This window comes from Neofelis nebulosa, chromosome 7, assembly GCF_028018385.1.
Source record: "Neofelis nebulosa isolate mNeoNeb1 chromosome 7, mNeoNeb1.pri, whole genome shotgun sequence".
NCBI classification, from domain to species: Eukaryota; Metazoa; Chordata; class Mammalia; order Carnivora; family Felidae; genus Neofelis; species Neofelis nebulosa.
The window spans coordinates 146478077-146504237 of NC_080788.1; the positions used below are offsets into that span (position 1 = coordinate 146478077).

Here is a 26161-nt window from a genome sequence, read left to right on the forward strand (position 1 = left end):
CACGCCAAGATCTGTTTTCGATTTTAGTGTTGTGTTAAGGCTACAAATGAAGACTCTGGAACCTTAAACCGCATCTTTCTAGAATGAGCATCTGATGGTCTGGGGCCATGCTGCCCGGAATTAAGAGGACAGTTGGTGCTCAGAGCTGGGAGAGACAGGTGACCCTCTCTGGTGGGGGTGGCTCTCTGCCGAGTCCCCAGTCCTGCCGTGTGGCCCCCCCCACCCCTCCGGGGCCCATCTCCCCTCTCCTGGGCCCTGTACACTCAGCATGTAGGCATGCAGGCTTAAAAAAAGGTTTTCTTTGTAGGGTTAGAACGGTTCCCAATCAACCCTAAGGGAATCTGCCAGACTGACTGGCCGGCGAAGAAAATACTGAACAAATACTGTTTGTAATTCCGGATGACAGCAGCTGTAGGAAGGGGCGCGTCCAGGCCACCGAGCTGGAGGAGGACGACTCATCACTTAGCTCCGGAGGAGATCTGAAGAACTTGGGGTACCCTGTGAGATGCTGCACGTTTGGACTTTCTTTTAATGTCATGTTACCGGAGGGGTCACAGCAAGGGCACTTGCTGCCCCCCCAGCCCCCTGCTCAGAAATTGCACCGTGCTGGGGTCCGTGCTCCCCGGGGGCCCTCCGTCGGGGCTCACAGGGCACCTCGGCACTCGCCGTACAGACTCCCTGGGGGTCCCCGCGGGGGCACCCACCTGCTGCACGTGTCCTTCAGGCCAGGCGTGGATCTGGGGCTGCGGGCCGGAGGCGGCAGCATCCCGGGGCCTGGGGACTTCGTTGACGGGTGTCCTGGGACAATACCAGAGCACGTGGCCTAGACCACCTGTTTGGAACACTGCTCGCTCCCTCCCGGAGGCCAGCGTGCGGTGCCTGGGCCAGGTCTTCTGTGGCCGCGCCTCCTTCCTCAGCGCCTGGCCGGCTGGGCTTTGCAGCCTCCGGCTTCGTAACTGTTGTCCACTCTGCAGGCTGCGAGAGACCGCCGCCGACAGAGTGGGCTGTGTGTCCACGCGGGCACTGTGCACTTTGAAGTTCCCGTTTGAGGGGCGGGGGGAGCATGGTGTCACCTGTGGAGCGGGACAAGGGCTGTCCCGTCTCCCCTGTCCCCTTCATCGGAAGTGCTCTTCCAGCCACGACGCTGATCCCATACATTGGAAACCTACCCCCTTTCAAACTTAGTGACACGTCTCCCTGGGAAACCAGGGCACTCAGGAAGGATGCACGTGGGGCCAGGGGTAGGATTTAAGCTTCCATTTGGTGGAAACGGGGCCCCGCCTGTGAGCCCGCCAGCCCCCTTCTCTGAAGGCCAGCTTGCCTTTGTGGGCTGTGAGGAACCATGCAGCCTCCTTACGCCGCGTCGTAAGAAACCGTCATGTTTCAGAGGGGACGCTGCCTGGAAGTGTGTAATTTCTGATTTTTGAACTTGTATCAAAACAAATGAGGCTGGTTGTCCTCTGCTCATTTGTCTGGCCGTCTGGATTTTAATGTTCTCGAGGAGGAGAAGCAGTGGGGGCGGCCGGCCCTCCTCCTCTTCAGTGTTTTCCTCTCCCGGCGAGGGGGCCTCAGGCCCGCACCCATTCCACATCCCTCCCGTCGAGTTAGAGGTTCCTGGCCAGAGGACAGGCAGGAAGTGACGTGAGCTGGCTCTGTGGGTCTGAGGGGGAGGTTGTGGGAGGGCTGGGCCGTCCGCCCTCGGCTCTCCGCAGGGTCTCTGTGTTTACAGTACTGGAGGGAGTCAGGTAGTTCTTTCCCGGAATTCGAAGAGATTCCGGTCATGTTTGGTCAGAAAGCCGCCAGGAATATCACGTAATGAGAAATTCAGTGTTTACAGTAACCTATAAATATTGCTAAAAATAGTTTATAGACAGCTCTTTCATTGTCATAACTTCATAGAATATTCTTGGGAAGCAGGTGCATACATGAGGCTATACTCTGGTATGTTTGCACTTGCTGTTGAGCAGTGCACTGCATGACCATCAGACTTCTGAAAATTGCCAAGTGCTACTTGATAACACCGATCGAAGCAGAGGCTCCAGCCAGCCGCGGGCGTCTCGTCAGGGCTCCCAAGCGTCATTCAGGTGGCTGGGGCGGTCATGAAGACGTGTCATTTTGCATTTGTCCCATTATTATGGGGGGAACTGACGTGGCTTCTACGGTGTTGTGGACGTAACCATGGGGACCACCAGCCCGGGAGGACTGCCTGACAAGCCCTGGGGGTGGGCGGTGTGGGCAGGGAACTCCTTAGGGGATCCAGGGCCGTCTGTCACTGAGACAAAAGTCCGGCTGCAGCCCTGTGCCTCGCCTGTGGTGGGCAGGCACCGTGCACCGGCACCCTGCACCCTTCGTGCTCCAGTGGGCCTGCAGCTTCTGGGGAGGGGCTCGTTAGCACATTCGGTCTTGGGGGCTGTGGTTTGCTCATTGTTGGTGTGATTTGCCTAGAAAATCACCCGGAATTGTTTGTATTTAATTACGATAGTAAAATGGTTTATTTCCTTTTGCAAAGTCCCTGCACTTGCGGAAAGGCTCTTTTATAAAATTCCAACCCTAAAAGAACGGTTTCTTACTTAACACGAGCCATTCTCAACCTTCTGAGAGTCCCAGACTACTTAAAAATGGGGTGGAAGTCAGAAGTGAATTTTTCTGCTCTAGAAAATGTCAAAACAGTGCGAGTCTGCCCAGTTACGGGGACCTCTGCCTCCACCCTAGTACTGGGTCAGGTTATGTCCCTGCCCTCCTGGTACCAGCCTGGGGATCAGCGTCTGGCTCATGGAGTTGCAGGAGGTTGGCCAAGTCACTTCACTCTTCTGTGCCTCAGTTTCCCTGAGACCAAGGACGGTAACTGCCCATCCCCAGGGGCCGCGAAGGAGACGCACTCCGACGTGGATGAATTACTTAGGACAGTGCCCGGCAGAGAACAGGCCATAGCGAAAGGGTCCAGGGCCCGCTGTGCCAGGCAGCGTGGGGGGCAGTGGGGCGTGAAGGCAGACAGCCCTGCCCGGGGGGAGGCCACGTCAGGCGGGTCATCCGTGCTTACTGCCTTCCCGCCGTTGAGAAGGGGTAGCCAACCCTTGGAGCAGATCCTGTCCCAGCGATGGGTGTCCTGGGTCAAGACGTCAGTCCCCTGTGCCTGCAGAGTGTGGAGGGCTCCGCCAGACTCGGGGTTTCTTGGGACCTGGCCTGCCGTTCTGCAGCTGCCATATCAACGGGCCTCGGTCCCGGGAGTCCCCCGTACCCCCTCCGTGCTGACGGTGTAGGAGCAGGATGAGGGGGGCAGGTGAGGGGCGAAGATCACCCGCAGGGTGCGGTCAGGGCGGCCGGGCGGGGGGAGGACGGCTTCCTCCTCGGGGCGGCGCCGGCTGACCATCAGCCGCATTAAGAGCTGATTGGACCAGGTCATTCCGAGGGCCGGAGAGACCCGCTCCTCCCAGAGACTGAGACAGAAAACAGGCCCAACGGTTACCGACAAAACCTCGGGGGACCCACTGCCACCCTCACTGTCCCTCCCGTGGGCTGGGCCCGGCTCACCCTTGTGGCCCGGGTGCCGCGCCCTGCTCCTCCACGGCCTCTGTCACCTGGGAGGTCCAGACCAGGGTCAGTTGCAGCAAGGACCCCACCGCCACCCGCCCCAGCATGAGTGGCCTCACTCCTCCACCCCCACCCCCCTGAACTTCCCTAAAATCCAAGCTGAGGCCGGGGTGGGGTGGGGTGGGGTGTCGGGGTCGGGCCCACCTGGTTGATGCATAGCACGGGGCTCTGGAACGTGCTGCTCAGCCGGCGCAGGGTGGCCCCCAAGGCCTGCAGACGCCTGGCCCTGGGCATTGAGGCCAGGCCGTCAAACTCACAGCGGAACGGGGCCGCCACAGAGTCGATGACCACTAGGCGGGCCATCCCCCGCGACAGCAGCACGGGCACCTTCTTACTCACACACTCCAGCAGGGCGTCCTAGAGGCCGAGGGAGGTGGCGGTCAGCGCCTGTGCCCTGCACTGAAGAACCCCTCACGGCCTTCCCATTTCACTCCTCACCCTGTGGGCCATCACAGTGACCAGGACTTCATCCTTTGGTGGCCCCGTGCCAGGAGCTGACCCCTGGGGTGCTGCCGTAGCAGAAACCCGGCTCATAACCGACCGCCCTGGTCGCTGGGACCATACTCTCGTCAGGCGGGGTCTAGGGGTGGCGGTGAGCCCTGTCCCCTGCCCAGCCCCACCCCATGGAGGGGGGGGGGGCGGACAGGGGCAGGCCACCCCTGCCTACCTCTGGGGTCCGAGTGCGGTGCCCTGAGCGGCCCTGGCCAGGCTCCCGGGTGGGGCCGGGTGGCCTCAGGCCCTGGTGCCAGGTGACTGCACACTGGCCATCCCGCCAGAGAGCAGCCAAGTGTCTGGTTCCTCGCCCTGAATGAAACCCAGTTCTGTGCTTCCACCTCTAGGGCGTCTTCGGTAGAGCCTCTTTTTGTGGAAAATGATGGCAGCAGCAGTGGCCTCGAGGACGCCAGCATTAACGTGAGTCCCGTCCCCTTTCCGTCACCGCAGGCAGCTCTGGGGACACCTGGGGGCTGGGCAGGTCGTGGCTGCACTCGCTCCCTGCGGAGCCAGGACTCGGGCCCCCTCCCCCAGGAGGTGGAAACGGAACCGCAGCCCTGAGGCCCTGCTTGTGCACAAAGGGCAGGCCCCGTCCCCACAGCAGGGCCCCGGGCTCCAGGCCGACACTGGGCAGGAGGGCAGACGCCTGGTGCCCCCAGCGCGGTTTTCAGAACGGCTCTCAGAAACCACCGTGGGCCTCAAAGCGCTGGCCCTGACTGCTGCCTTCTCTTGCAGTGAAACCACACCCGGCCCTGGAGGACCCAGGACAACACTGCTCACGTGCAGCCAGAGCCTGCCCTGTGACAGCCAGGGGACGGTCACCGAGGCTGGAGGGCCCTGGAGCTGAGAGCCTGCAGCACTAACCTCATCTCCTGTGTCCCCGTGCCACCAGCACACTGTCCTACTAACAGCCACACCGCTCACCAGGACACGTCGCTTGCAAAGCCACGGCCACGCTCGGCCCCTCCAGGGTGACGGGGTGGGCGCAGCCTCCCTCCTGGGCCGCGGTTCCCGGGACCCCCGTGTCCCGAAAGTGCAAGGAAGAGGCATTGGCTGCCTGGGGCCGTGTGCCCAATCTTACCGTGTTACTTCCCGAAGCTGTGTGTGATATGTTCTATTGTAAATTTTTTTAAAATTAAAAGTTTATATGCCTTACCCTTTACTTGCAGTTTTTATAGCAATTCTTAAGTGGGGGAAGGTCCCCCGGGAACCGGGGTCCCTGCCCAGCGGGTGCGGGGGTGCACTCGGGAAGCCGGGCTGCAAGGAGAGGCTCCCCCCAGCCCCATGCGGAGGCTTTCTTAACTTTTTTTTTTTTTTTTTCCTGCTATATGGTTTATTCTCAGCTTTTGAACCCTTTCCACTCATTGCTCGTCCCTCCCTCAAATAATGATCTGAGTTGAGCACGGACCAGGTCACAGGGCCGCTTCCCCTGCCTGCCAGGACCACTGTGCTCCTAGCCCTCTCCCTGGGGCTTCCTGCCCCAGGGCTGCCCGTCTGCAGGGAGGGATGCTGCTGATGCTTCCGGATACGTGTCCCCTGCCCCCCCCTCGGAGCAGCCAGGTGGGGACCTCCTGTGCCCCGATGCACTTTCTGCTCCGTCAGGGGTAGAAGTCAAACCCGACAGACTGCTCTGGCCGGGACAGCCGGCCTGTCCTCTGGGCAGTGAATGGTCACCGCAGGGTGGCCGGGTGGCCAGGAGGCAAGGGAGGTGCTCCCTGCTACTGAGGGGACTGAGGGGCACACCCCGTGGGATGGGGACGGTGGGTGGCGTGTGGGGCCTCCCTCCGCAACTCCCCGTGGGCGGGGTGACCGGTTCAGCCTGAATTTCAGGTCACCAATCCTGTGGCGGCTCACTGGCTGCCTGGTGCTGGTGGCGGCCCGGTGTGGGGGTCGTGTGTGCGGCTCTGTCCACTGGCCCACCTGACCACCTTCCCCACAGAACTCGGGGCCAGAGAGGGAGGACGCTCACCACGTCGGCCACGTGCTCGATGAAGATCTGGTGGCCAAACTTCATCTTGTCGATCACCTCTCCCGGAACGTCCGGCCGCAGGTGCCGCTGCCCCGCAATGAGCTGCTGCAGTCGCAGGTCCGGGAAGACGTCTTCGGTGCAGATGTACACGGCCCCTGGGGCGGCAGGGGGGGGTGGTCTCCCTTGCCGCCCCCTTGCTGTCAGGACGCCACCCCGCGGGTCTGCCCTAGCCTGTCTCGAGTGAAGCCAGTGGGATCATCAGGGCCCGCGGGCTTCTGGAAATGCCCTGCCTGCACACGCCCTCGGATTCCCCTCAGAGGCTCTGCCGGAGCACGCTTCCCAGATTCCCAGATTCTCCTTTCGAGGCCGCTCCTGTGATCCTGGGCTGCTGTGACCTGAACACCCTGGGGTGACGCCCTGGCTCCCCTGCGCCAGACAACGTACCCCAGGTCCGCTGGAAAGAACTGGGGACCGTCACAAACGAACCCTAACGTCTGTGGCAAGTGATTTTCAACGAAGGTCCCGGGACAGTCCGGTGAGAGAAAGAAGTCTTCCCCGTGAATGGTGCGGGGACGCGGGGACCGGGCCCTCCCTCACCCCCGGCACGGACTCCATCCACCCGTCGAACGCCAGAGCCGACGCTTTCAAACTCCGGAGAGCACGCGGGTGGGTGTTCGGGACCCTGGGTTGGGAGAGGGGGTCTCCGATGTGGCACAGACCGCACAAGTGAGAAAAGGCAGAGAGAGAAACTGGACTCGGTCACAGGATAATCCACGAGAAAACGAGGAGACCCCTGCAGAAAACACGGTGAATTCCGTGTCTGGGGAGAGGCTCGCGTCCGGATCGCACGAGGATCCTACAAGTCGGCCACAGAAGGCGACCCAACCGCGAACCGGGGCAAAGGCTCCAAAGAGACATTTCGCCACAGGAAACGTCCGCTGACCGGCTTCCAAGGCCGAGTCCGTCCACCCGGCGCCGGGCACCTGCACCCTCGCCCAGAGGTGCAGGGGCAGGGGTGACACAGAGGCCCGCTGCGGGTGAGCAACCCCCATGCGCGGCCCGGAGGCCCCCGCCCATGGCCGGGCTCACGGGAGCGGCACCGACCCCAGTCCTCGGCTCTCGGGACACAGGGGGAGCAGGAGAGGTCCCTGCTGCCAGCGCCCCACATGGGTCCCAGCGGCATGCGTGTGTCACCGGGCCGGGAGGTCTGGCCCCGGCCGCGTGCCCCGCCCACCGCGTGGCCCAGCCTGTCCGGGAAGCCGGGCGAGCAGATGAGCTCGAGAGGAACCGTGCAACGTTTACCGAGGAGCTACCGAGGTGCGACCCGTCCGCTCCGGCACCACATTTAGTAAGAACGATTGAAGTTTTTAACGCTCAGAGACCCGCACGGGCAGCCTGGAAAAATCCCTCCACCGCACGCCCTGGGCAGAATTGACAGATGCAAAACCGCGTCAGGGGCCGGCCGCCCCCGCCGTCCTCGGTGGTCCTGTCTGCCCCGTCCCCAAAAGGTTGAAAAAGAGGAAAACGTTTGTCCGAGGTGTCCGGCTCCATGGACCACGTGGTTTGCAGGCTGGCGGCGGGAGAGCGCACAAAAGTGCCTAAGGGGGACTTTGTGCCCAGACGGAGACTGTCCCCGGGGTCCTCGAGGGAGCAGGGGCCGCTTCCTACGGAGGGCAGGCTGCAGGGCCCACGGTCCTCGGTCCTGCCCTCTCCCTCGGGTGGAATCCACGGCACATGTGGAGAGAGACGGGGACCCGGGAAGATGGCCCTGGAGGTGGCATTGGGCCCCGACTCGATGAGTGCGACCTGGGCACGGCCGGGGACCCCCGCCTCCCCCAACTCTGCCCCCGCCCGCCTGTGGGGACAGCCACTCACCGGCCTCCAGGCCTCCGTGCCGCGGAGGGAACTGCACGGTCAGGCAGAGCTGCAGGGCCAGCTGGGTCTTCCCGGCGGAGCTGTGACCGGCCAGCTCGGTGACACCGTCCAGGGGCAGGCCGCCGCGGAGAAGGCCGTCCAGCACGGGGCAGCCCAGGCTCAGGCGCTGGTGCTGGGCGGGGAATCTCTTCTTCTGCCGGTGCAGATGCAGAGCTGGGGGCGCAGGGGGCGTCGGTCACCACGTGCCGGGGGCCCAGGTGACCTCGGAGCCAGAAGGCAGGGAGGAGGCGGGCGTGGAAGCTTCTCCTAGCTGCTGTGCTCTCTGGGCACCCGTGGGCTCTGGCTCTGCTTGCCAACCCACCCCCGCTTCCCGCACTGCCTGGCCTGGTCCCATCTCTTCCGTCCCCCTGCCCTTCCCCTGTACACCTGCTGTGTCCCTGTCCCGATGCTGTGACCGTGGCCCTGCGTCAATCCCTCCCCAGGCATGGGCAGAGCAGAGGCCCCTCCCCACCCCCCCCACCCGCCCCCAGTGCCCACCTGTGAAGACGCTGCTTCCCCGCAGGTGCAGGGAGGCCGTTCTCAGCAAGTGTTGCACGTCGAGGCTGGAGAGGCCAGTTAGTCTCTGCAGGTCTGGTCCAGAAAAATGCAAAACCTCCTTTATTGACTTCAGTTTGGCTGAAATTACACAAAGACAGAACAGGACAAGTTCAGACTACAGTAACGCAAGGCAGCATGGCAAAGACGACGGGTGTTTTCCAGAGCACTGTCTTCCAGTTCTGGGGACCCAGCAGGCAGGGGCTAGATCCATCCACTCCCTGAAGCCATGGGAGCCCCTGGACAGAGTGTGAGGACAGCAGTGGGGAGGGAAGGGGCCCGAGAGGGGGACGGGCCTCTCCCAGGTGCCCAGAGCACATCAGCCACCTGCTGTGGCCACATCCTGAAAACACGTCCCAAGGAAGGGCATTTCTGTGGCCAGGCAGGCCGACACCAAGGCAAGGCTTGAGGGTGACCCCGGGGCAGGGTGAGAACCGTGCAGTTAGGAAAGCCAAGCCGGGCTCCAAACAAATGTCACTGCAGCGGAAAGCCGGGAAGGCGGGGACCGAGCTAAGACTGCGTGGAGGTTACAATGCCAGTGGCAACAGCCGGGTTGGAGGGGCGGGTCACAGAGTTAACACATCCAGAAGATCTGGTATTTGGGGAGGAGAGAGCATAAATTACTGTTGGGGGTGGATAAGTACATTACTTGCGAGCTAGTAGGAAAAAAATGTGCTAAAAAATGTATCCAACCAACCCAGATGGCAAAAAAGGGAAAACAACACAAAAAGCAACAGAATAGGTAGCTCAGCATAAGAGAGAGTTAGACCCAAACATACCAGGAATTACCTTAAATACATGTGCACTGAAGGCTCCAGTGAAAAGACAGATGGACAGACTGGACCAAAGGGAAAACACAACAAAATGACTGAAAGGCTCTGGAAGAACCAAGAGCCAAGGACGAAGGAACAGGACCAGAGACTGTGCCCCCACGTAAGACATCACCAAGTCACCCCCACGTGTACTCCGGCTTCCACGCTTTGTGATCAACAAGCTTCCCTGTCACGTGCCCCGGGAGACGGGGGAGATGGGAGGCCCAGCACGCCAGCTGGTGCAGGGCAGCTGGGGAAGGACGCACCGGAAGACAAACACAACGGGGAAGCCGTCCAGCTCACCCATTTGGGCACTTAAAAAAGAGGCACCCGTAGCTGACATACTGGACAATGTGGGAAAAGACAACGAGATGTACACGGAAAACACAGAATTTGAAAAAAGGAGGCAACTACCAACTTTGGGGGGAAGTAATAAAGGAAACCGTCAAAACCTCGCAGTTCAGCAGCAGTAATGATGTCCCCAGTCACAGCCCTCACGGCCCAAACTGTGCTCCAGCTGTGGTGGGGGAGGGGGAAGTAGGTGCACCAGGAAGCCAGCCCTCACCCCTGTCACAGGCGCCCCGTGCGTGATCGCAGACACTGACAAACCGAACACAGCGACGTAAGCACGTTTTTAGAAGTCCAGATATAAACACAAAGAAATCGCCAAAAGACTCCTGAGTGGCGGAAGTAGTTCCGTTTCACGTTTTAGAAAATAAACGTGTATTACTTTGATGAAAATAAAATCTAACTTGAAAAAGTCCACACACACACACACACACACACACACACACACACACACACACGGCCCTGAAGACCCTGCAGCACACTCCAGCACTGGCTACTCATCAGGAGTAGCTGTCTTGGGGAAGGGGGACTCGGCAACCTCGCTGTGTCTCCCGGACACGACACACAAGTCCACCCACACGCTTCACGTATCTACTCGACACAAACACCGGTAAACATACCTTTCTTGACCGCAGCAGCGATTCTGGGACTCAGGTCCAACTGATCCAAATCCATTTCTTCGACAGGTTGACTGCGACCACGGATAATCTCCCAGGGACACGAATGCCGATGCGCTTGTTGTCAGTGCAAACCCCCCAGGAGCAGAGCACCGCGGGGTGACAGTGGCTTGGGTACGCAGTCTCCTTTGTGACGGGTTCACCGTCAGCCCTGAGGTTGGAGGAGAGACTTCACCGCACCAGGAAAACCACTGAAGTAAGTCTAAGGCGACACCTGGTTTAGAGGAACCATTTGCCACCTCAGAAACCAAGACTCGATCCGCACAGTGATGCGGCTGAAGGGATGTCCCCCGGCCACCCCCACTCTAAAGGCCAGGGCAGCGCAAGGCAGTCCCTGTTCCGTCCCCTGCAGAAAGTGTTAGAAATGAGCATGTGCTCCAACCCGGAGTCCCGGCCTGGAGACCTGGTACACGGGTGAGCACCCTGCCTGGCCCACCTCTGAGGTGAGGACGACGCAGACAGGGACCATGCTCATTGGGCTCGCGCGAATGACGCGTCTTCTGCGTGCGGCAGAAGTGTGTCCCCGCGGGGATTTGGAAAGAATGGAAAGAGTGACTTTTGAATCCCGCGAGACGTTTTCAAGCGGGAACCTCCACAACCACCCAGCTGTTTCAGCAGAGAACAGCGGAGACTGTGTGGCCGGCCCCCGCCCCTCTCCTGGCCAGCAGCCCTCCCGAGGCCCAGACCGCGCGCCGAATGCCGTGGGGACTGGAGCCCAGCCCGACCCTCGCTGGTCGCCCTACTCAGCCCAGGGTCACCCAGAAACTCTCTAGCAAGCCACGTTTCCATGTTGGCCTCCCAGATCAGCAAGGGTGAGAAGGCAGCAGGGCGTGTGGGAACACCAAGGCCAGCAGCCACTCGGGCTGAACCCAGGGCCCAGGTCCACCAGCAAGGCCTCAGCCGAGGGGAAGGTCGGAGGTCGCCTCCCCTTGCAGCGCTTAGAGTGTTACTGATTTGGACAACATCAGGTTGATTTTGGAGCTTCGGGAAGCAGGTCGCCCGCACGGTCACGTTCACAGGCTGGTCGGGGAAACCGGTGTGGCAGGGAGAAATCCAAAACACCCAGAACTGACAGCACAGGAGCCTGACGCTCAGGCGTGAGCAGGAGCTCCCAGGCCAGGGCTGACAGGAAACATGCCGAGGCCGGGGAGGACACACACAGCCCCGGCTCCCCCGCGGCCCCCCGACGGCCACCGGGACTGCAAATTGGAGGACAGCGGGGTCACCGTCAGAGGTGCCTGAACGCAGGGCCCCAGTGCCAACTACACACAGCGAGAGGAGGTGAGGACGGTGACGAGCTCCGAAGGTGCCCTGAGTATACGGAAGGTTCTAGTGGGCTGGTGATGTGTGTGACGTTTGGTTCCTGAAGACAGAAAGCAGGTAAGCAAGAAAAAGATCATCTCCAGGACAAGTAGTAAGTTGCCAAAGGACACGCGGTGTGCCTTCCTGGCTTGGTGGGGAGAGCACCTCTGGGAGCCCTGAGGACAAGAGCGGGAAGAGGTGACCCAGGGAGGCACCACCCAAAACCTCCTCCAGGACAAGAGAACGCCTGGACAAGATACCAAGTCTGTTGTTTCCAAATTCCAGAGACGGTGTGTGTCCCCCCACCCCCAGACTGTGGAAAGACCCTGGGGCGTGCCTGGGGGCGGGAAGGCCTTGATGTGACACACACGGCCAACAGGCTGGACTGGGGTCTGGACTGTGAAGATGAATGGCCAGGAGAGGGACGTGCCTGGATACTAAACTCAGATTCTGACCAGCCACTAGACACAGGGCAGGATATCAAGGCAGGTGACCACAGCGCCTCGAACCTATGTGGTGGGGGAACGGGGCTTCCGGAAGCAGAGTGACCACTGGTGGAGCACCTGCGTAAAGCAGACACTGACCGGGAGCTGGACAGACAGGCCCAGGTGGCCGCCCTGTCCCCCCGCCTCCCTGGGGGCAGGGGCGTGAGCCAGCCATCCTCCAGGCCGGCGCTCCTCCAGCAAGGGAGAGGCCTGGGCACGGAGCACGCCCACAGCGGGCCCGGACAGAGGAAGCAGCTTCCCGGAGCATTAACGTTAAGTTCCTGTTTAAGGGGACAGTTAACATGCCATGCCGCTGGGCGAGGGGGTCAGAGCTGTAGGAGAGAACCCAACGTTTGTGGGAACCAGTAGAATCGAATACGACTTTCAAGCAGCTCAGGTCCCGCCAGAGGGAAGCCCTGAGGAGGGCCAGGGGGAATCACACTCTCCTGCTTCAGGGCCCCTTGGGCGGAGGCCTGAGGACCCCGACTGCCAACCCCACCCCACCCCTGCCCCTCCCAGGGATGGAAAGTTCCAGCTACAGACAGACCGGCCCACCTGCACTCCGGGCAGCAAGACTCAGGTTTCCAGTAGCTTTGGCGGAAGGGCAGGGCACGGCGCCCCCACGGGGAGGGCTGCCCAAATCTCCCACAGAACAGAACCAAAGCCCGTGTCTCTCGCCAGTTCAAAGCTGAATACAGGCAGCCCCACTGATGCCCCAGACTCACCAGAGGAGTGCAGACGGTTATCAGACACACAGTCCGTTCCCAGGACTGTTCCAGGCACCTCGCACAACACGAACTCAAGCCTCGCAACAGCAGTGTTCCCACCTCGATGTGGCTGACTAGGAAACGGACAAGCCAAGGTCATACAGTCAGCAAGCGGGATGCAGGTCCCGGCTGTTTGTTCCAAGTTCTTGACCCGCCTGTTGACAAATCCCACAGGAGCTGCTCAGTCTCCCCGCTCTCCTGCCTGCGGGGTGCCTCCCCGGGTGGGAGCAGCCGGCTCTCGCTCCAAGACCGGGCATCTTTTCTGGCTTCCCCTCCCCGGAGGGGGTGATGAGCCCTCCGGGCAGGGAACGCCTCCCGGTGACTTGGGGGCCGTGCCTGGGCACCACGGTGGTTTCTCCAGAGCAGCCTGGCCTGGACACCTGGGCCCTCGTCCCTTCTCGAGACCCTCTTCCTCCTTTGAGAGCCCCTTCCCTTCCCAGCCCCTGAACCACCTTGTCCCGTTCCCCCCAGCGGCTCCTCCACACCTGGGGGTCCCGCAGACCCAACAAGACCCCGCCCTCCCCCACCCCTGCACACCCCGACTTCATGCAGCCCTCGCTCACCTTTCACCCAGCGCGGCGGCCTGCTCCGGTCCCTACGGGTGACAGCCCCGAGGGCGGGCCTCTGCGGCCCCCGCACCCCGGCTTCCGAGCCCACCTTCCTTCCCACCGCCAGGACCCCCGGCTTCGGCTGTCCCCTCCGCCCGCCCGCGGGCTTCGACGGTGCGGACGACCCGCGCCCCCGCGCCGCGCGCCCCACGGCCAGCCACTCTCACCCCGCGCGCGCTCCGCTCGCCTCTTCGCACTGCCCCGCCCCCTACAACCTCCTCTTCCAATGAGAGCCAGGCGCCCCTGCTTGGATTCGCCAATGAGAGAGGAAGCAGCATACGACGCAGACTAACTGGCCAATCCAAAGTCTCCATCCTCCCGAGGGGGGCGGGGCGTGCCTGGGCGGGCCCTCACTGCCGATTGGTGTCGGGCCGCGGAGTGGCCGGGGAGGTGCGACTGCGTGGATTGAACAGCTCAGCGTTGGGGCGGGTCCCGGGTACCGATTGGCCCGCTCTCCCGGACGGGCGTGGCGATTGGACGCGGCCGTTGTCATCCACGCGGGCGGGGCGGGGCTCCTGGCGGGGCGAGGGCCCGGGCCTCGGGCGAGCGCTGTGGCGGCGTCATGTCCTCCGAGGTGGCCGCGCGCCGCGACGCCAAGAAGCTGGTGCGCTCCCCCAGCGGCCTGCGCATGGTGCCCGAGCACCGCGCCTTTGGCAGCCCCTTCGGCCTGGAGGAGCCGCAGTGGGTCCCGGATAAGGAGGTAGGTCGCCACCGCCCGCCAGCTTCCCGCCCCCCGTCCGCGCCCTGTTCGCCCGAGACCCCCGTCCGCGCCCAGGATCCCCTTCCGAGGCTAAGGCTACCCGGTCCGCGCCCCAGGCCCGCCGTGCCTCCCTGGTGCCCCGACCCGGGCCCCCGAGGCGCTTCGTCTGGCTCCTGCTGCCCTTCCGGGGCCCCCCACGGCCGCCGTCGGTACCCCGGGTTCCCGGTGACCGCGCTCCGGCCCTCCCGGGGCCTTGGGCACAGTGCCCTCTGCCTGGTTCCCTCTCGGGGCGTCCAGGCTCGCCCACTCCCCACTTAGGTGGGTCCCGCAAGGACCGCCCCTCCTGCTCTGTCCGGGTCTCGGCCCACCTGCGAGGTCACGTGGGAATTCCACTTCCATTGGATGAGCTGCTCAGCTGGGGCCCCTGAGACGCCGTCGCTGCCCCTGCCCCGTGGTGGGGGGTGGAGAGTCCCCCCGCCTCCTTAGAAGGCGGCGCGCTCCGGGTTGGGGGGGTGCCGCGCGGTGCGAGCGGAGGGCTGGCTTTGAGTAGGAGGTTGCAGGTGGACGGTAAGGAGGGCGTCCTGGCGGGCACCGCACCTGCTTGCAGCGGAGAGGGGTGGGGAGGCCCCGCGCTGTCCCTGTGGGCGGGGTGGGTGCGGCCCCTTCTGAAGGCCCTCGCGTGGCAGGCCAGGGGGTTTGGACCCGATCCCATAAGCCAGCAGCTCTCAGCTCCGGGAGGCCACGGGGAGGAACTCCGTGCGTTCCTGTAGATCCGTCCGTCCTAAAGAAGTCAGCGCGCCGTGATGGTTGAGTCGCTTTAAGTGACAAGCGCCCCTGCGTCCTGAGACGCCTTCCTCCCCCAGAACCGTAGTTACCGGCGGCAGGCTGTCAGCACCGGAGTGGAATCAGGTGTCCGAGGCGAGGCAGGCCCGCCCGAGCTGGGGAGGGGCGGCGGGGCAGGGCGGCGGCGAGGAGAGGCCCAGCGGCCGCCGCCGCCGCCCCCGCCCTCCTGCCCTCCCCGCCCTCTTGCCCTGCCCGCCGTTGCCCCCGCCCTCCCCACTGTCGCGTGCTCCCCGGGCCCTTCCCTCCCCTTCCCTCCCCTTCCCTCCCCTTCCCTCCCCTTCCCTCCCCTTCCCTGTTGCCCTGTTTGTGCTCTTTATTTTGCGCGCTTTTACTCTTGGTGCTGGGGCTCTCTGAACTGACAGCGCGTACCTTCCCCACTTGGGCTCCCCGGTTCGTGCTGTGGAAGGTCAGAGATAAAGGAATATATGTCTTTCTCCTGAATGTGTCCGTGTCACAGAGTTCCTTCCTGGGTTACTGGGGCTGACACGTGTTACTGTGGTTGGGGAAGTGGGAATCGCAGGGAGCGTCGTGGGGACGGGCGGGTGAAAAGTCGTGCACACAGAAGGGAACCGCGCACTCCCGCAGTGGGGAGGGAGGCCGTGAACCTCTGGCACTTAATCTGTGGCCAGATCGAGGGTGGTCGGGGAGTGCCCCGCCCGCCCCCCCAGGAGTCTGGAGAGACTCTGCCCTATTGACCCCCTGCGGAACTTTGCCCCGCCGGACTCGGTGGGCGTCTGCAAGGAGTCCCAGAAGGGTGTCTGGACCCAGGCACGGTTCCCCTGCCCCCAGTTCTGCACACTGGAGTAACAGCTATAGCTCCGTGTGCCCTCTTGCCGTGCCCAGGGGTGTTTCCTGGAAAAGTGCCTGTGTTTTCGGGCCTGAGTTGAACAGCAGGAAGTGAGCAGAGTTGGCCTGATCTATTTGAGTCTGTCTCTCTATTGGGGGGGGGGGGCTCCTTTCCACCTAGAAAGAAAGGCCCCTCGGAGCCCCCCTGCCCCCTGCTTGTGGGAATTCTTACTTGTGACCTGAGGAGCCCTGGAGGCCTTCCAGGGAGCCTGGGGGAGGAGGGACGGGAGGGTGGACCTCCGTGAGCTTCGAAAAGGAAGCGGATTTGAAGCCTACTGGGGCCTGGTCCAAGAGGCCAGAGGTTAGCACAGCGAGTGTTCTGGAGGAAAAGAAACAGTCTGGGGCAGAATGGGCTAGGAGGTTCTGGAAGCTCCGGGGGAAGGGGGTGGGGCGGATCCCCTGCCACTAGCCTGGCCCTCAGCTGCCCCCTGCCTGTTCAGTGTGTGTGGGACACCAGGACCCTCGTGTGCAGGGGGGAGACTCGGGTGTTGGGGATGCCGGTAGTGAGAGGCAGGTGGGTCTGGGTGGTTTGGAGTGGGTGAAGGGAAGTAGGTAGAACGTGGCAGGAGGGTGACCCATAGAGCCTCAGCCTCCACCCGCTTCCGGTTGTTTGCCAATTAGCATTGCTGACCTATCTGTGGATGGTCCTTCGTGTCTCATCTCGGCCCCACTTTCCATCGGGTCACTCTGAGGCCAGCCCGTTCCACGTCTGTTGTGTACTTACTAGGTGCCTGACCCTGCACCAGGCTGGTCGCGTGGGCCTGCAGGGACGTCCCTTGAGAGTGTTGACAATTTGGGGTGTGTGTGTGTGTGTGTGTGTGTGTGCGCGCACGCGCGCCTGCCCTGAGCCAGCCGTAGCTCCCAGCCTCCCAGCCTCCCAGCCGGCCTCCTGCCCCGGAAATAACAGTTGCTGGTCCCCGAGGATGCACAGTCTGTGGCTCCCTAGTGGCTTCGGGGAGGAGGAAGCCTGGGGGTGGGCTCTCTGGGCACGAGGCCGTGAGATACTGTTTTAGCCGTAAAAGCCCTGTAGTTTTGCACCCCTCTTTCTTCCAACTTCCGCACTGGGTATAACCAGCGATGCCGACAGCTCGGGGCCATCATTTTGACACGTGGATACTCTGTGGTCACAGAAGTGGGAAGGAGAGCACGGGTGTCAGATCAAAACCAAATCCCAAGTTGGGAGAGAGTGTTCTAGGCGGGTGGGGGGGGGGGGAACTGCTGCCGGAGGGAGACCCCGAACCTGGGGGATCTGCCGGTGTCTCCGGCCTGGCAAGGGCTTGCTCTGTGCGGGGAGGGACCCAGGACCCAACTGGACGAGAGCAGGTGGGAAGGGGAGGCGTCCACTCAGCGAGGGGGCGCGGATCGTGTGACCTGCGATCGGGGGTTGCGGCACCCCAGGTCAGCCTGTTGCACACGGGTTGAGGGTGGGATTTCATCCGTGGGCCTGAAGGAAGGAGAGAAGCTTGACTCAGGTTTGAGCAAGCGAGGTGAATGGGCCTTTGTTCCGACCGACGAGTCTGGACAGACAGGGCAGCCGGTCGAGAATGGGGTGAGGAATGGGGATTTGGGGTCCATGTGCAGCCTTGTCACAGGTGGTCGGGGGCAACTGTGAGTCATCGAGGTCACACGGCCAGGGGGTCCTCTGCAGACACTTGCCAGGCACAGGACAGGCGGGGGCTTTCGCCCGCCTCGGGGACCGCGAGGCGGGGGGCACACCACCTAGCGCATGGGGGTGCTGGGCCCTGTGGCTGCGTAGAAGCCTCTGATGTTGGGGGGGCGCCGGGCAGGCCCAGCACTTGCTCCCGGGGCGGGCTCGTGCCTGGGGCGCTGCGTCCGCCGCTGGCTCAGAGCCCCCGGTGATGGGGGTCTGGGTGGGGAGACGCAGGGGGGCCCTGTCCCAAGAGGAACACGTCTCCTGTGATGCCAGCTGTTTCGCATCCACTGTCACATTCGTCCCCTCCCCAGGACCTCCTGTGTCTCTTTTGAGCTGGTTTTTTAACAGTTTACTGGTTCCCTCACTCATGAAGGAGTTAAATCTTTGAGATGAGTCATTTAATATTTTAGGAGTAATTCTCTTATTCTCTAGAAAGGATTATCTTTCAATAAAGATACATTAATACATATATTGGGTTTTTTTATTTGTTTAAAAATATTTTTTTGTTTATTTTTTTTCGGAGAGGGTGGGAGGGGCAGGGGGAGGGAGACAGGATCTGAAGGATCTGCGCTGATCTGTGCCCGAACTCACACACTACAAGATCAGGACCTGAGCCGAAGGCAGCACTTAACCGACTGAGCCACCCAGGCGTCCCCTGTGCATATATCGCGAAAACTTATTTTCCGGATTTGTTTGTGTCTGAGAAACCTAAGACAGGGAGTGTCGAGGGCCTGGCTCCAGCCAGCAGGGGGGCGCTGTGGGAGCGGGTGGGCCCCCAGGGAGGACGGGCAGGTGTCCCCAAGCTCTTTTGTTACAGTAGCTTTGTTTTTGACATTCCTTTAAACTCTCTAAATTGTTTTCCACCAAAAAACATTTTTTTTTTGAGAGAGAGCAAGAGCGTGTGCGGGGAAGGGGCAGAGAGAGGGAGAAATTGTCCCAAGCAGGCTCCGCCCGCCGTGCGGGGCTCCAGCTCACGCACCCTTGATACGACTTGGGCCAAAGTCCAGAGTCAGACGCTCAGCCACCTGAGCCATCCAGGCCCCCCTCTTCCAACTATTTAGACTTTGAGGGGAGACCCTCGGGGCCAGTGCTGGTCCTGCGGTTGCCCGGGGCACCTCTGGAGCTCCTTGCGCGAGGGTCCGGTGGCGGAGGCCCTTCTGTGACCCGGGCTTGGCCTCTCCTCGCGCTCCACCCCGCGCGCATCCACCAGGAAGCTGACCTTGTGGCACCTGCCTCCCTCTCGTCTCAACTTCCACATCCGCGGGCGCGGGTCCGCCGTGGGCCCCCCCCTCCGAACCAGCACGGAGTCGGGGGCCAGGGGGGTGTGTGCGGTGTGCGGAGCTGGAAAGTTCGCGAGGAGCGCTCCCCGTGCCCCTGCCCCAGTCGCCCCTCCTCCGTGGTGCCTCCTTGCCACCAGCGTCCCGCCCCGCTGCCGGCCAGGCCTGCCTGCGGGGTGAGCGTGGGGGCCCCCCGCCCCCCCCGAGGCTGGAGCCTCCCCCAGCGACCCTAGCGGAGGCGTCTGTCATCTGGCCAGAGTGGCGCTTGTGCGGGACCCTCCTGGTGGGCCCTGCCCCGACTCGTCCTCCCTGCTGGCCCCGCCCCTCCCACCCTGCGGTGGTGCTGGGGGGCGGGGCCTCAGGCTCGGTAGGGTGGGTCAGGGGGGCCGGCCGCCCTCGCCCTGGTTCCAGGCCCGCGGCTGCTGGCACCCGGCTCGCGCGTGTGGTTTCTGTTCCCTCCTGGTGCAGTTCGTTCATCAGACACCATAGCAGTTCTTTGGCCGTATTTTTACTCTCGTCTCTGCCTTTTTTTTTTTCCTTCCCATTCTCTTCATGTTAAATTGCTCTGTTGAGAATTTTAGAAGGCTCTCTTCTGTTAGTAATCAGAAAGTTACTTGTCTTGAAGATCTGCCCGTTTTCTGAATCACTTCGTTGCCTATTTACAGTAATAAAATCCTATGTCGCTTACGTTGCTAAGCACATTTTACGTCCTGGCTGTCGCCTTACATTTACAGATTGGTCTTGGGGCGCCTGGGCGGCTCAGCCGGTTGAGCGTCCGACTGTGGATTTGGGCTCAGGTCACGATCTCGGGGTCGTGGGACTGAGCCCTGCGTCGGGCTCTGTGCTGAGTGTGGAGCCTGCTGGAGATTCTCTCCCCCTCCCTGCCCCTCCCTCTCAAATAAAAACAAAATAAGATAGAAATTGGTCTTTCAACGTGCCCAAACACACAAGCCCTACAGTAAGCGTGAGACCGTCTTTGTTAGCGTTGCTGGAGAGGGAGCAAGAGAGGGGCCGCCACAGGAGACCCCAGGAGGCGCTAGAGCCTTCCCGCGGAGTGAGGCAGGCTTTCTGGGCTGCTGGGCCTCACCAGTCACACCCTCGCTGTTGGTTTTTTCCAGTGGATTCTGTGGCTGGCACTGCGGGGGTCATACAGAGGCTGGGGCCCTGCCACGCTTCCAAGGCCCGAGTTCCAGAACTCACAAAAGGGAGAGGCAGCGGCAGGGCAGTGAGTATCCAGCTCACACTCAAAGCCGGTGGGGATTCTGTAGATGATTCTGGAAGGCCAAGGTGGGCCAAGCCCTGCATCCACGTCCAGAAAGCAGCTTAGGAGCAACGGGGTAACAAGAAACTGTTAGTCACACGATCTCGAAAAGCTTAGACCCCGCTCCCAGTGCAGGGGCAGCGGCCACATGGAGCCCGTCTGGCTGCAGGATGGTGTCTGAAAAGGGTGCCCGCCGTGGGAGGACGCGTGCCAAGGCCCAGTGTGGCTGTGGGTCCGAGGTCCCTTCCAGGAGCATTGCGGGGTCCCAGCACCCCTGGCCTCTGCTCTGGATCAACACAGGTTCATGGGCACTTGGCTCTGTCTCGAATCCCTTCAGAGCTACTCGCTTGCCCGACTCGCGTGCGCCAGCCTACGGCTGCCTGGAGGAGGCCGAGGCCCAGAGGGGACACGCAGAGCCAGGGGAGAGGTCACCTGGCGGGAGGCGTGGGCTGGCGCTTGCCCCTGCTGCCCTGCGGGACGAGCGTGCCCCTGGCTGAGTGGAGAGAAGGTGGTGGGTGGGGACGAGGGAAGGACACTGGGGGACGGCCCCGGCTGGGCAGGACTGACGGGTTTGCCCGGGTCGCGTGCGGTCTGGCTGTCCTATGATCAGAAGCCCTCCTCCGGGCGGGCGCTGCCGGTGGGGCCGGGAGGGGCTCTCCCACGGCGGGGGAAGCTTAGCGTCGTCAGCGGCGGGATGGCCCGTCGGTGCTTCGCGGCAGGTCTGGAGCGACTCTTGGCTTGTGTTAGAGAAGAAACCCGAGCTCGTCCCTTTGGTGACGATGTGGCCATTTGGAGTCCCTTGTCTTCAGTGCCGGTCGCACGGCTGCTGCACTCAGTCTGTTCCCTGCGTGCTGGGGTGAGGGAGGCCCCCCCTGCAGCACAGCGCCGTGGTCCCTGCCCTCCCGGGAGCTGCGGGGCCTGGACACCTGTCCCCCGGAGCCCAGCCGCCGGTTCCCTCTGCTTCCCTCACTCCCAGAAGTGTCTGGGGGCATTTCCGGGGCCTGGCGGTGACCGCCTTTAACCCATATCCCACCCGCACCATCCACATCCCGCTTCAGCCTCATCCCGATGCACGTGCGGCCATGTCACTGAGGGACTCGAGGTGTCCCTCGTGGGGGCCTCCCCCCTGTTCGGCCGCCACGTCACCTACTTCACCTAGAAAGCGATGCTCCCGTGTCGGGGCCACTTCCCGCTAGTTCCAGCCGTGGAATCACGTGGTCCTTCCGGGACACCGACCCGTGGTTCCGGCACCAGAACTGGGGGTCCTTAGGTGGCTGCCCTAGCGTGGCCGTTCGGGCTCTGACCGCTGCCCCCGGCGTCGAGATGCCCCCCGAGCTCATGCCCTGTCCCTGGCCTGTGGGACCCGGAGCCCACCTGTGCCTGCAACGTGTCACCCCCCCCCCCCCCCCCCCCAGTCACGGGGCGGCAGGGCGGCTCTCCCGGCAGCACCCCGAGCTGGGTCCTGACGCTCCTTCCCTCCTAGTGCCCGAGGTGCATGCAGTGTGACGCCAAGTTTGACTTCCTGACCAGAAAGGTGAGCTGAGGCCGTCGGGTGGGGGCCAGGCCGGCACCGAGCCCCTTGGGGGGCGGCCGACGCACCTGAGTGTCCTGGGGGCTGCCTGAGAACAGCAGACGGTGACCCATGCCCGTACCACCAGCTGGGCGCCGCCACACCTGTGGGTCTTGCCCTCAAAGGGGTGTCGTCCTCTGAAGAGGTGGGGCGTCCTGGCAGGTGGGCCGGGGACGCAGGGCGGCCTGCCGTGTGCGCGGCGCCCTTGGCAGCTCCTCCTTCCAGTGGCGAAGACCAGCACGGGGCCGCATGTGTAGACGGGTGGTCCCGAGGGGGGGGGGGCACGGGGGGCAGTCCTCTGTCCCCTCAGCACCACCCCTGCGCCCGCAGCACCACTGTCGCCGGTGTGGGAAGTGCTTCTGTGACAAGTGCTGTGGCCAGAAGGTGCCGCTGCGGCGCATGTGTTTCGTGGACCCTGTGCGGCAGTGTGCCGAGTGCGCCCTGGTGTCGCACAAGGAGGCGGAGTTCTACGACAAGCAGCTCAAGGTGCTCCTGAGCGGTAAGCCCGGGTCGCCGGGTCCTGGGTGTCCGTCTGGCAGGCGACCTGGAAGAGCGCTGTCTCCCCCCCCACCGTGGTCTCCCTCCTGCCACCTGTCCCGCGATCCTTCCGGGCCCGTTCTGTGCGCCTTCTGTCCCGTTCCGGTGCCGCCCTGGCTCCCCCGGGAGCGTGTGGGTGCCTCGTGGGGAAGGACGGGACGTTGGCGGCAGCATTGAGGGTGTGCAGAACCTCTCCCGATAGCAGTGCCCTGTGCTTTACAGAAATGCAGCATCTCCTCCGTCATGGCCTTGCCGCCTCACCTTGGGGACCTGCGGGCACAGCCACCGCTGTTGACTCACTTGGTCTCATCTCGTCCCGTGTGCGCGCCTCCCCGGGAGCTGGCCTTGCCGGGCCGGGGGGGCGGTGAGGGGTGGAGGGGCTGGTTGTGTTCTCACGTTTGTTTTTGTATCCTAAGGAGCTACTTTTCTCGTAACTTTTGGAAACTCTGAGAAGCCAGAAACCATGGTTTGTCGTCTCTCCAACAACCAGAGGTGAGAGGCAGAGGCTGCTGGGCACGGACAGCCTTGTCACATCGGCCCCGGGGTAACGTGGTGCGGACACCCTGTTTCCTAGGTACTTGCTTCTGGATGGGGACAGCCGCCACGAGATCGACATTGCACACATTTCGACTGTGCAGATCCTCACGGAAGGCTTTCCGCCCGGAGGTGAGTGCGGCAGGAAGTCTGGTGCCGGCGCGGGCGACTTTGGGGATGACACAGGGGCCTCGAGGACGGAGTCTGTCGGCAGAGTCTCTGAGGAGCCAGCCCGTCGTCCTCTAGGGGCTTGGATTTAGTACATGGTTTTAGGAACTTGCCAGGTGAATGGGGCTTAACGTGTAAGATAGCGAATTCAGGAGAATCTGCCTGAGCGTGTCACATACAAGCTCTTTGGTACCGTTTATCGTTGGCCTCAAACCAAGGATGACGTTCCCAGTGCAGCAGCGTCATCCGTGTGCTCAGAAGGGTGTGGCGTGGTGGCTGATTGGGAACTAGCACTTCCTGCTCCTGTCAGGCACCCGTGGGGACGAGATTCCTTTCCATTTCCTTGGTGAGCTTCCAGAACGTTCAGCCCATTCTGGATCTTTCCACCTGAACTTCTACGCCTCTGGCTGTTTTTCCACGGGAAGAGAGTTTGCATTCCGTGCTGACAAAAACCCACGTGACTTAATCCTTCTTGCTTTCTGTTTTCTGATTGGCTCTTGGTTGTTCTCCTCTCCTGCCTGCCCGCCTTCTTGATGTAGAAAAAGACACTCACACTTACACCAGCCTCCTGGGGAGCCAGCCCGCCTCTGAAGGTCAGCCACCTGCTACCGTCCTCCGGCCCTGCTGCCACCACCGGGCAGTGCAGCCCGGGCCACGCCTCTGAAGTGCACAGTCCCTTCTGTTGGTCGATTTGAAAGGGGGTTGGGCCCCAGACGCGGGTATATAAAGCATGAATGGAAACATCGGGGGTAGAGATGGATTTGATCTGCTGGGTTTCTCAGCCCTGAGGGGGTTTAGTGTTGCGTCTACCGGCCCTAAGCCGGCCGAGCGCAGGGGCAGCGGGGCACGGCCGGCGCCCTCCCGCCCCTTCCCAGCCAGCTCCGCACTTCGGCCTGAGCTCCTGGATGCCGATGCCGAGGTCACAGGGCCAGGCCAGGCCAGCGCTCCGCCGCCTCTGTGCCCTCCGCACGGTGTGCTGAGGGATTCCAGGCTGCTTGCCGGTGGCAGGGTGGGCATCGAAGACCCCCGGGTACAGAAGGCAGGGCCCAGAGAAGCTGGGGGTCAGCGGGGGTGTTCCTGTGCCTGCCTCCTGCTAGGAAGGCCACCTCGTCCCGGCCCCTCCCGGGCCAGGGAGAAGGCCACATCCCAGCTGGCCTGGTGCATGGTCTCCCTGGGCAGGGCCCGGGGGCTTCTGGCGCCACACGCCCCCTTCTGGAAGTTCTGGGGGTGCAATGAACCCCGCTGTGCCAGAAGTTTTCTAGAACCTTTAAAACCGTAGACCCTTGTCTTCCCTGGGGCTGGCGGGGGCAGGTGGCACAATTGCCTGAGGTGACGGTGGCCGAAGGAGCTGCCTGCCGGCCTGTGGAGAGCCAGGTGGTGCGTGTTCTTAGCTTTGCCGGCTGCCTGGATCTTTGCAAAGTGCAGAAGCAACTAGAGATGACCCAGGAACGTGGCCGTGGCTGTGCCGATTAAACCTTACTTAGAGAAGCAGGGGGTGGGCAGAGTCGTGGTCTGCCAGTGGGGGCACTCGCGTCAAGGGGTCCCATCAGGAACCAGCCTGTCCACACGCACGGATGATCGGGCCTCTAATTGTCCACGGGGGTCATCTGCAGTCCATGGACCCCAGGGGAGAGGTGGGCCCTTGGTTTTGACTCAGAGATCAGTGTCTGCTAGAAGGAATCTTCCACAAGGTGGAGTCCTGCTCAAAAATGGAGCTCGCGTGTTGAAGCGGAGCAGAAAAGCCGTAGACGGGTTTCACGGTGACGCTTGGTCCCCACGGGACCGTTCTGTGGTCAAGGCCGTGAGAGCCACCCGTCCTTGAGCGGCTGGTTGTGGGAACAGCCGGGCGCGGCCTGCAGAGGCCGGTCCCCTCACTGCATCTCTGCAGGGGCTCACACGGCAGGGTGGGTGTCAGCACCTCTCTGGTGCTGGTCCCCACTGGTCCCTCAGCCTGTATGCGAGCTCTCAACAGCAGGATGGCTCCGAGGCGGGAGCGACGGCCAGTGGGATCGGTACTGGCGTGGAGCCAGCCCTGGCTGGGTTTCCTGACCACAGGAGTCCCCACGTGGGACCGGGTGGCACTGTGGGTTTTCTCTCGGCTCAGTGATGTGGTTTTTCCTGGGCCCTGGAGGGCCAGGCGACTCGGTTCCTTTCCCATCCTGTGAATTTGGGGTCATCTTCCAGACGTCCACCGGTGCCCCTGGGACCCCCGCACCAGCACGAGGGGTGGGAAGGAGGCACCCTGGCCTCCACCACGAGGGCACGTGGGATCCTGGGGTCCCCGCGGGCCTCACGTCGTCTCCCTTCTCCAGGAGGCAACGCACGGGCCACAGGCATGTCCCTGCGGTTTGCAGCACCGGGGACGGAGGGCCTGACGCAGCTGAAGCTGACGGCCGGGGAGGACGCACACGCCAGCAGGAGGCAGTCGACGGCGTGGCTGGCGGCCATGCACAAGGTACCCGGTGGGCTGCGGCGGGCAGGGCTCGGGAGGCGGGGCCCTTCTTTAGGTACAGGCCCACCTCTCCCAGAGGAAGCCCTGCCCGCCCGGTGGGGGTGGGGGGAGCCCGTAGCAGCTGGGCACGGGACTGGTCACACTTCTTTCGTCACGTCGTAGGCCACCAAGCTCCTCTATGAGTCGAGGGACCAGTGACTCCATGTGGGACGGACCGTCAGCAGGGGACCGTGGAGCCAGCTCTGCACACACAGGCAACTAACCCCACACGTGCTGGGAAGCGCAAGACGAGCGTTTGGAGAAACAGATCTAGTGCGATATGCGCAGCTCGTTAACACTCTAAACAGCTTCGTGCTTTAGAGTTTGTGCACTATCCTGTTGATACTTAATTGGAGGCGGGAGAGACTCAGCTACACTACTCACTACTGCTGAACTCTTTTTAGCGTAACTTCAACCATGTTTTTATGGGTGCCCAGGTTTGCTAGAAGGTTCTGGCCCCTCAGTGTTCACTCTTGCAGAGTAACGATTTGGGCAGTGGGAAGCCGGGCCCGATCTGTTTGCCATCCTGGTTTCTATTGCGTCAGTTTACAGTCTCCCTGAGCCCGTTTTATAGACTGTCCACTTACCGCATCACTAATCTGGGCTACGAACAAACCTTTGACACTTCACTGAGGGGGAGAAGCCAGCTTTGCTTTTTGTACTTTCACTTACTATTTCCCTTTATTAAAATAATTGTACAACAATTTGTATATAAAGCTTATGATTAAAACTTATTTTGAAACTAACAGATCGGCCCTCG

General features: G+C 62.3%; 3 protein-coding genes and 1 long non-coding RNA gene across 13 annotated transcripts in view; 3 read left to right on the top strand and 1 right to left on the bottom strand.

Annotated features, from left to right (window-relative positions):
- Positions 1–2511, top strand: LOC131517805 (uncharacterized). Its single transcript, XR_009264847.1, has 2 exons — positions 1–158; positions 308–2511. It is a non-coding gene; the product is annotated as an uncharacterized LOC131517805 (long non-coding RNA).
- The window catches only part of KLC1 (kinesin light chain 1), a 68724-nt gene extending 63486 nt beyond the window's left edge, over positions 1–5238 (top strand). For all 3 annotated transcript variants that reach the window (XM_058740403.1, XM_058740404.1, XM_058740407.1), the window contains 2 exons: positions 4431–4503; positions 4819–5238. In XM_058740403.1, coding sequence (XP_058596386.1) covers positions 4431–4466 — 36 coding nt within the window. In that variant the 3' untranslated portion in view covers positions 4467–4503; positions 4819–5238. The remainder of the gene's footprint in view (positions 1–4430; positions 4504–4818) is intronic.
- XRCC3 (X-ray repair cross complementing 3) lies at positions 2460–15301 on the bottom strand. Of its 7 annotated transcripts, none has more exons than XM_058740421.1 (9): positions 14589–15301; positions 12871–12986; positions 10302–10509; positions 8465–8602; positions 7928–8140; positions 6053–6207; positions 3736–3948; positions 3532–3578; positions 2460–3437 (listed from the first exon to the last, which is right to left on the bottom strand). In XM_058740421.1, the coding sequence occupies exons 3-9, from the start codon at positions 10354–10356 to the stop codon at positions 3206–3208; spliced, it is 1053 nt and encodes a 350-aa protein (XP_058596404.1). In that variant the 5' UTR covers positions 10357–10509; positions 12871–12986; positions 14589–15301; the 3' UTR covers positions 2460–3205. The 7 variants fall into 7 exon arrangements, with proteins under 7 accessions (XP_058596404.1, XP_058596403.1, XP_058596402.1 ...); XM_058740420.1 differs by lacking the exon at positions 14589–15301 and adding an exon at positions 13961–14048; XM_058740419.1 differs by lacking the exon at positions 14589–15301 and adding an exon at positions 13814–13904.
- ZFYVE21 (zinc finger FYVE-type containing 21) lies at positions 14083–26147 on the top strand. Of its 2 annotated transcripts, XM_058740425.1 has the most exons (8): positions 14083–14220; positions 21585–21635; positions 22002–22170; positions 22625–22700; positions 22783–22874; positions 23450–23503; positions 25223–25365; positions 25525–26147. In XM_058740425.1, exons 1-8 carry the CDS (start codon positions 14083–14085, stop codon positions 25558–25560), a joined length of 759 nt encoding a protein of 252 aa, XP_058596408.1. In that variant the 3' UTR covers positions 25561–26147. The 2 variants fall into 2 exon arrangements, with proteins under 2 accessions (XP_058596408.1, XP_058596409.1); XM_058740426.1 differs by lacking the exon at positions 23450–23503.
- The last annotated feature ends 14 nt before the right edge of the window (positions 26148–26161 follow it).

Coding starts and splice junctions, on each gene's coding strand:
- ZFYVE21 (XM_058740425.1), top strand. CDS start 14,083: ATGTCCTCCGAGGTGGCCGCGCGCCGCGACGCCAAGAAGCTGGTGCGC. Junction 22,171..22,624: donor GCTCAAGGTGCTCCTGAGCG/GTAAGCCCGGGT, acceptor TTGTATCCTAAG/GAGCTACTTTTCTCGTAACT. Junction 23,504..25,222: donor GAGCCAGCCCGCCTCTGAAG/GTCAGCCACCTG, acceptor TCCCTTCTCCAG/GAGGCAACGCACGGGCCACA.
- XRCC3 (XM_058740421.1), bottom strand. CDS start 10,356: ATGGATTTGGATCAGTTGGACCTGAGTCCCAGAATCGCTGCTGCGGTC. Junction 6,208..7,927: donor GCACGGAGGCCTGGAGGCCG/GTGAGTGGCTGT, acceptor CTGCCGCCCCAG/GGGCCGTGTACATCTGCACC. Junction 3,579..3,735: donor CCGTGCTATGCATCAACCAG/GTGGGCCCGACC, acceptor TGGACCTCCCAG/GTGACAGAGGCCGTGGAGGA.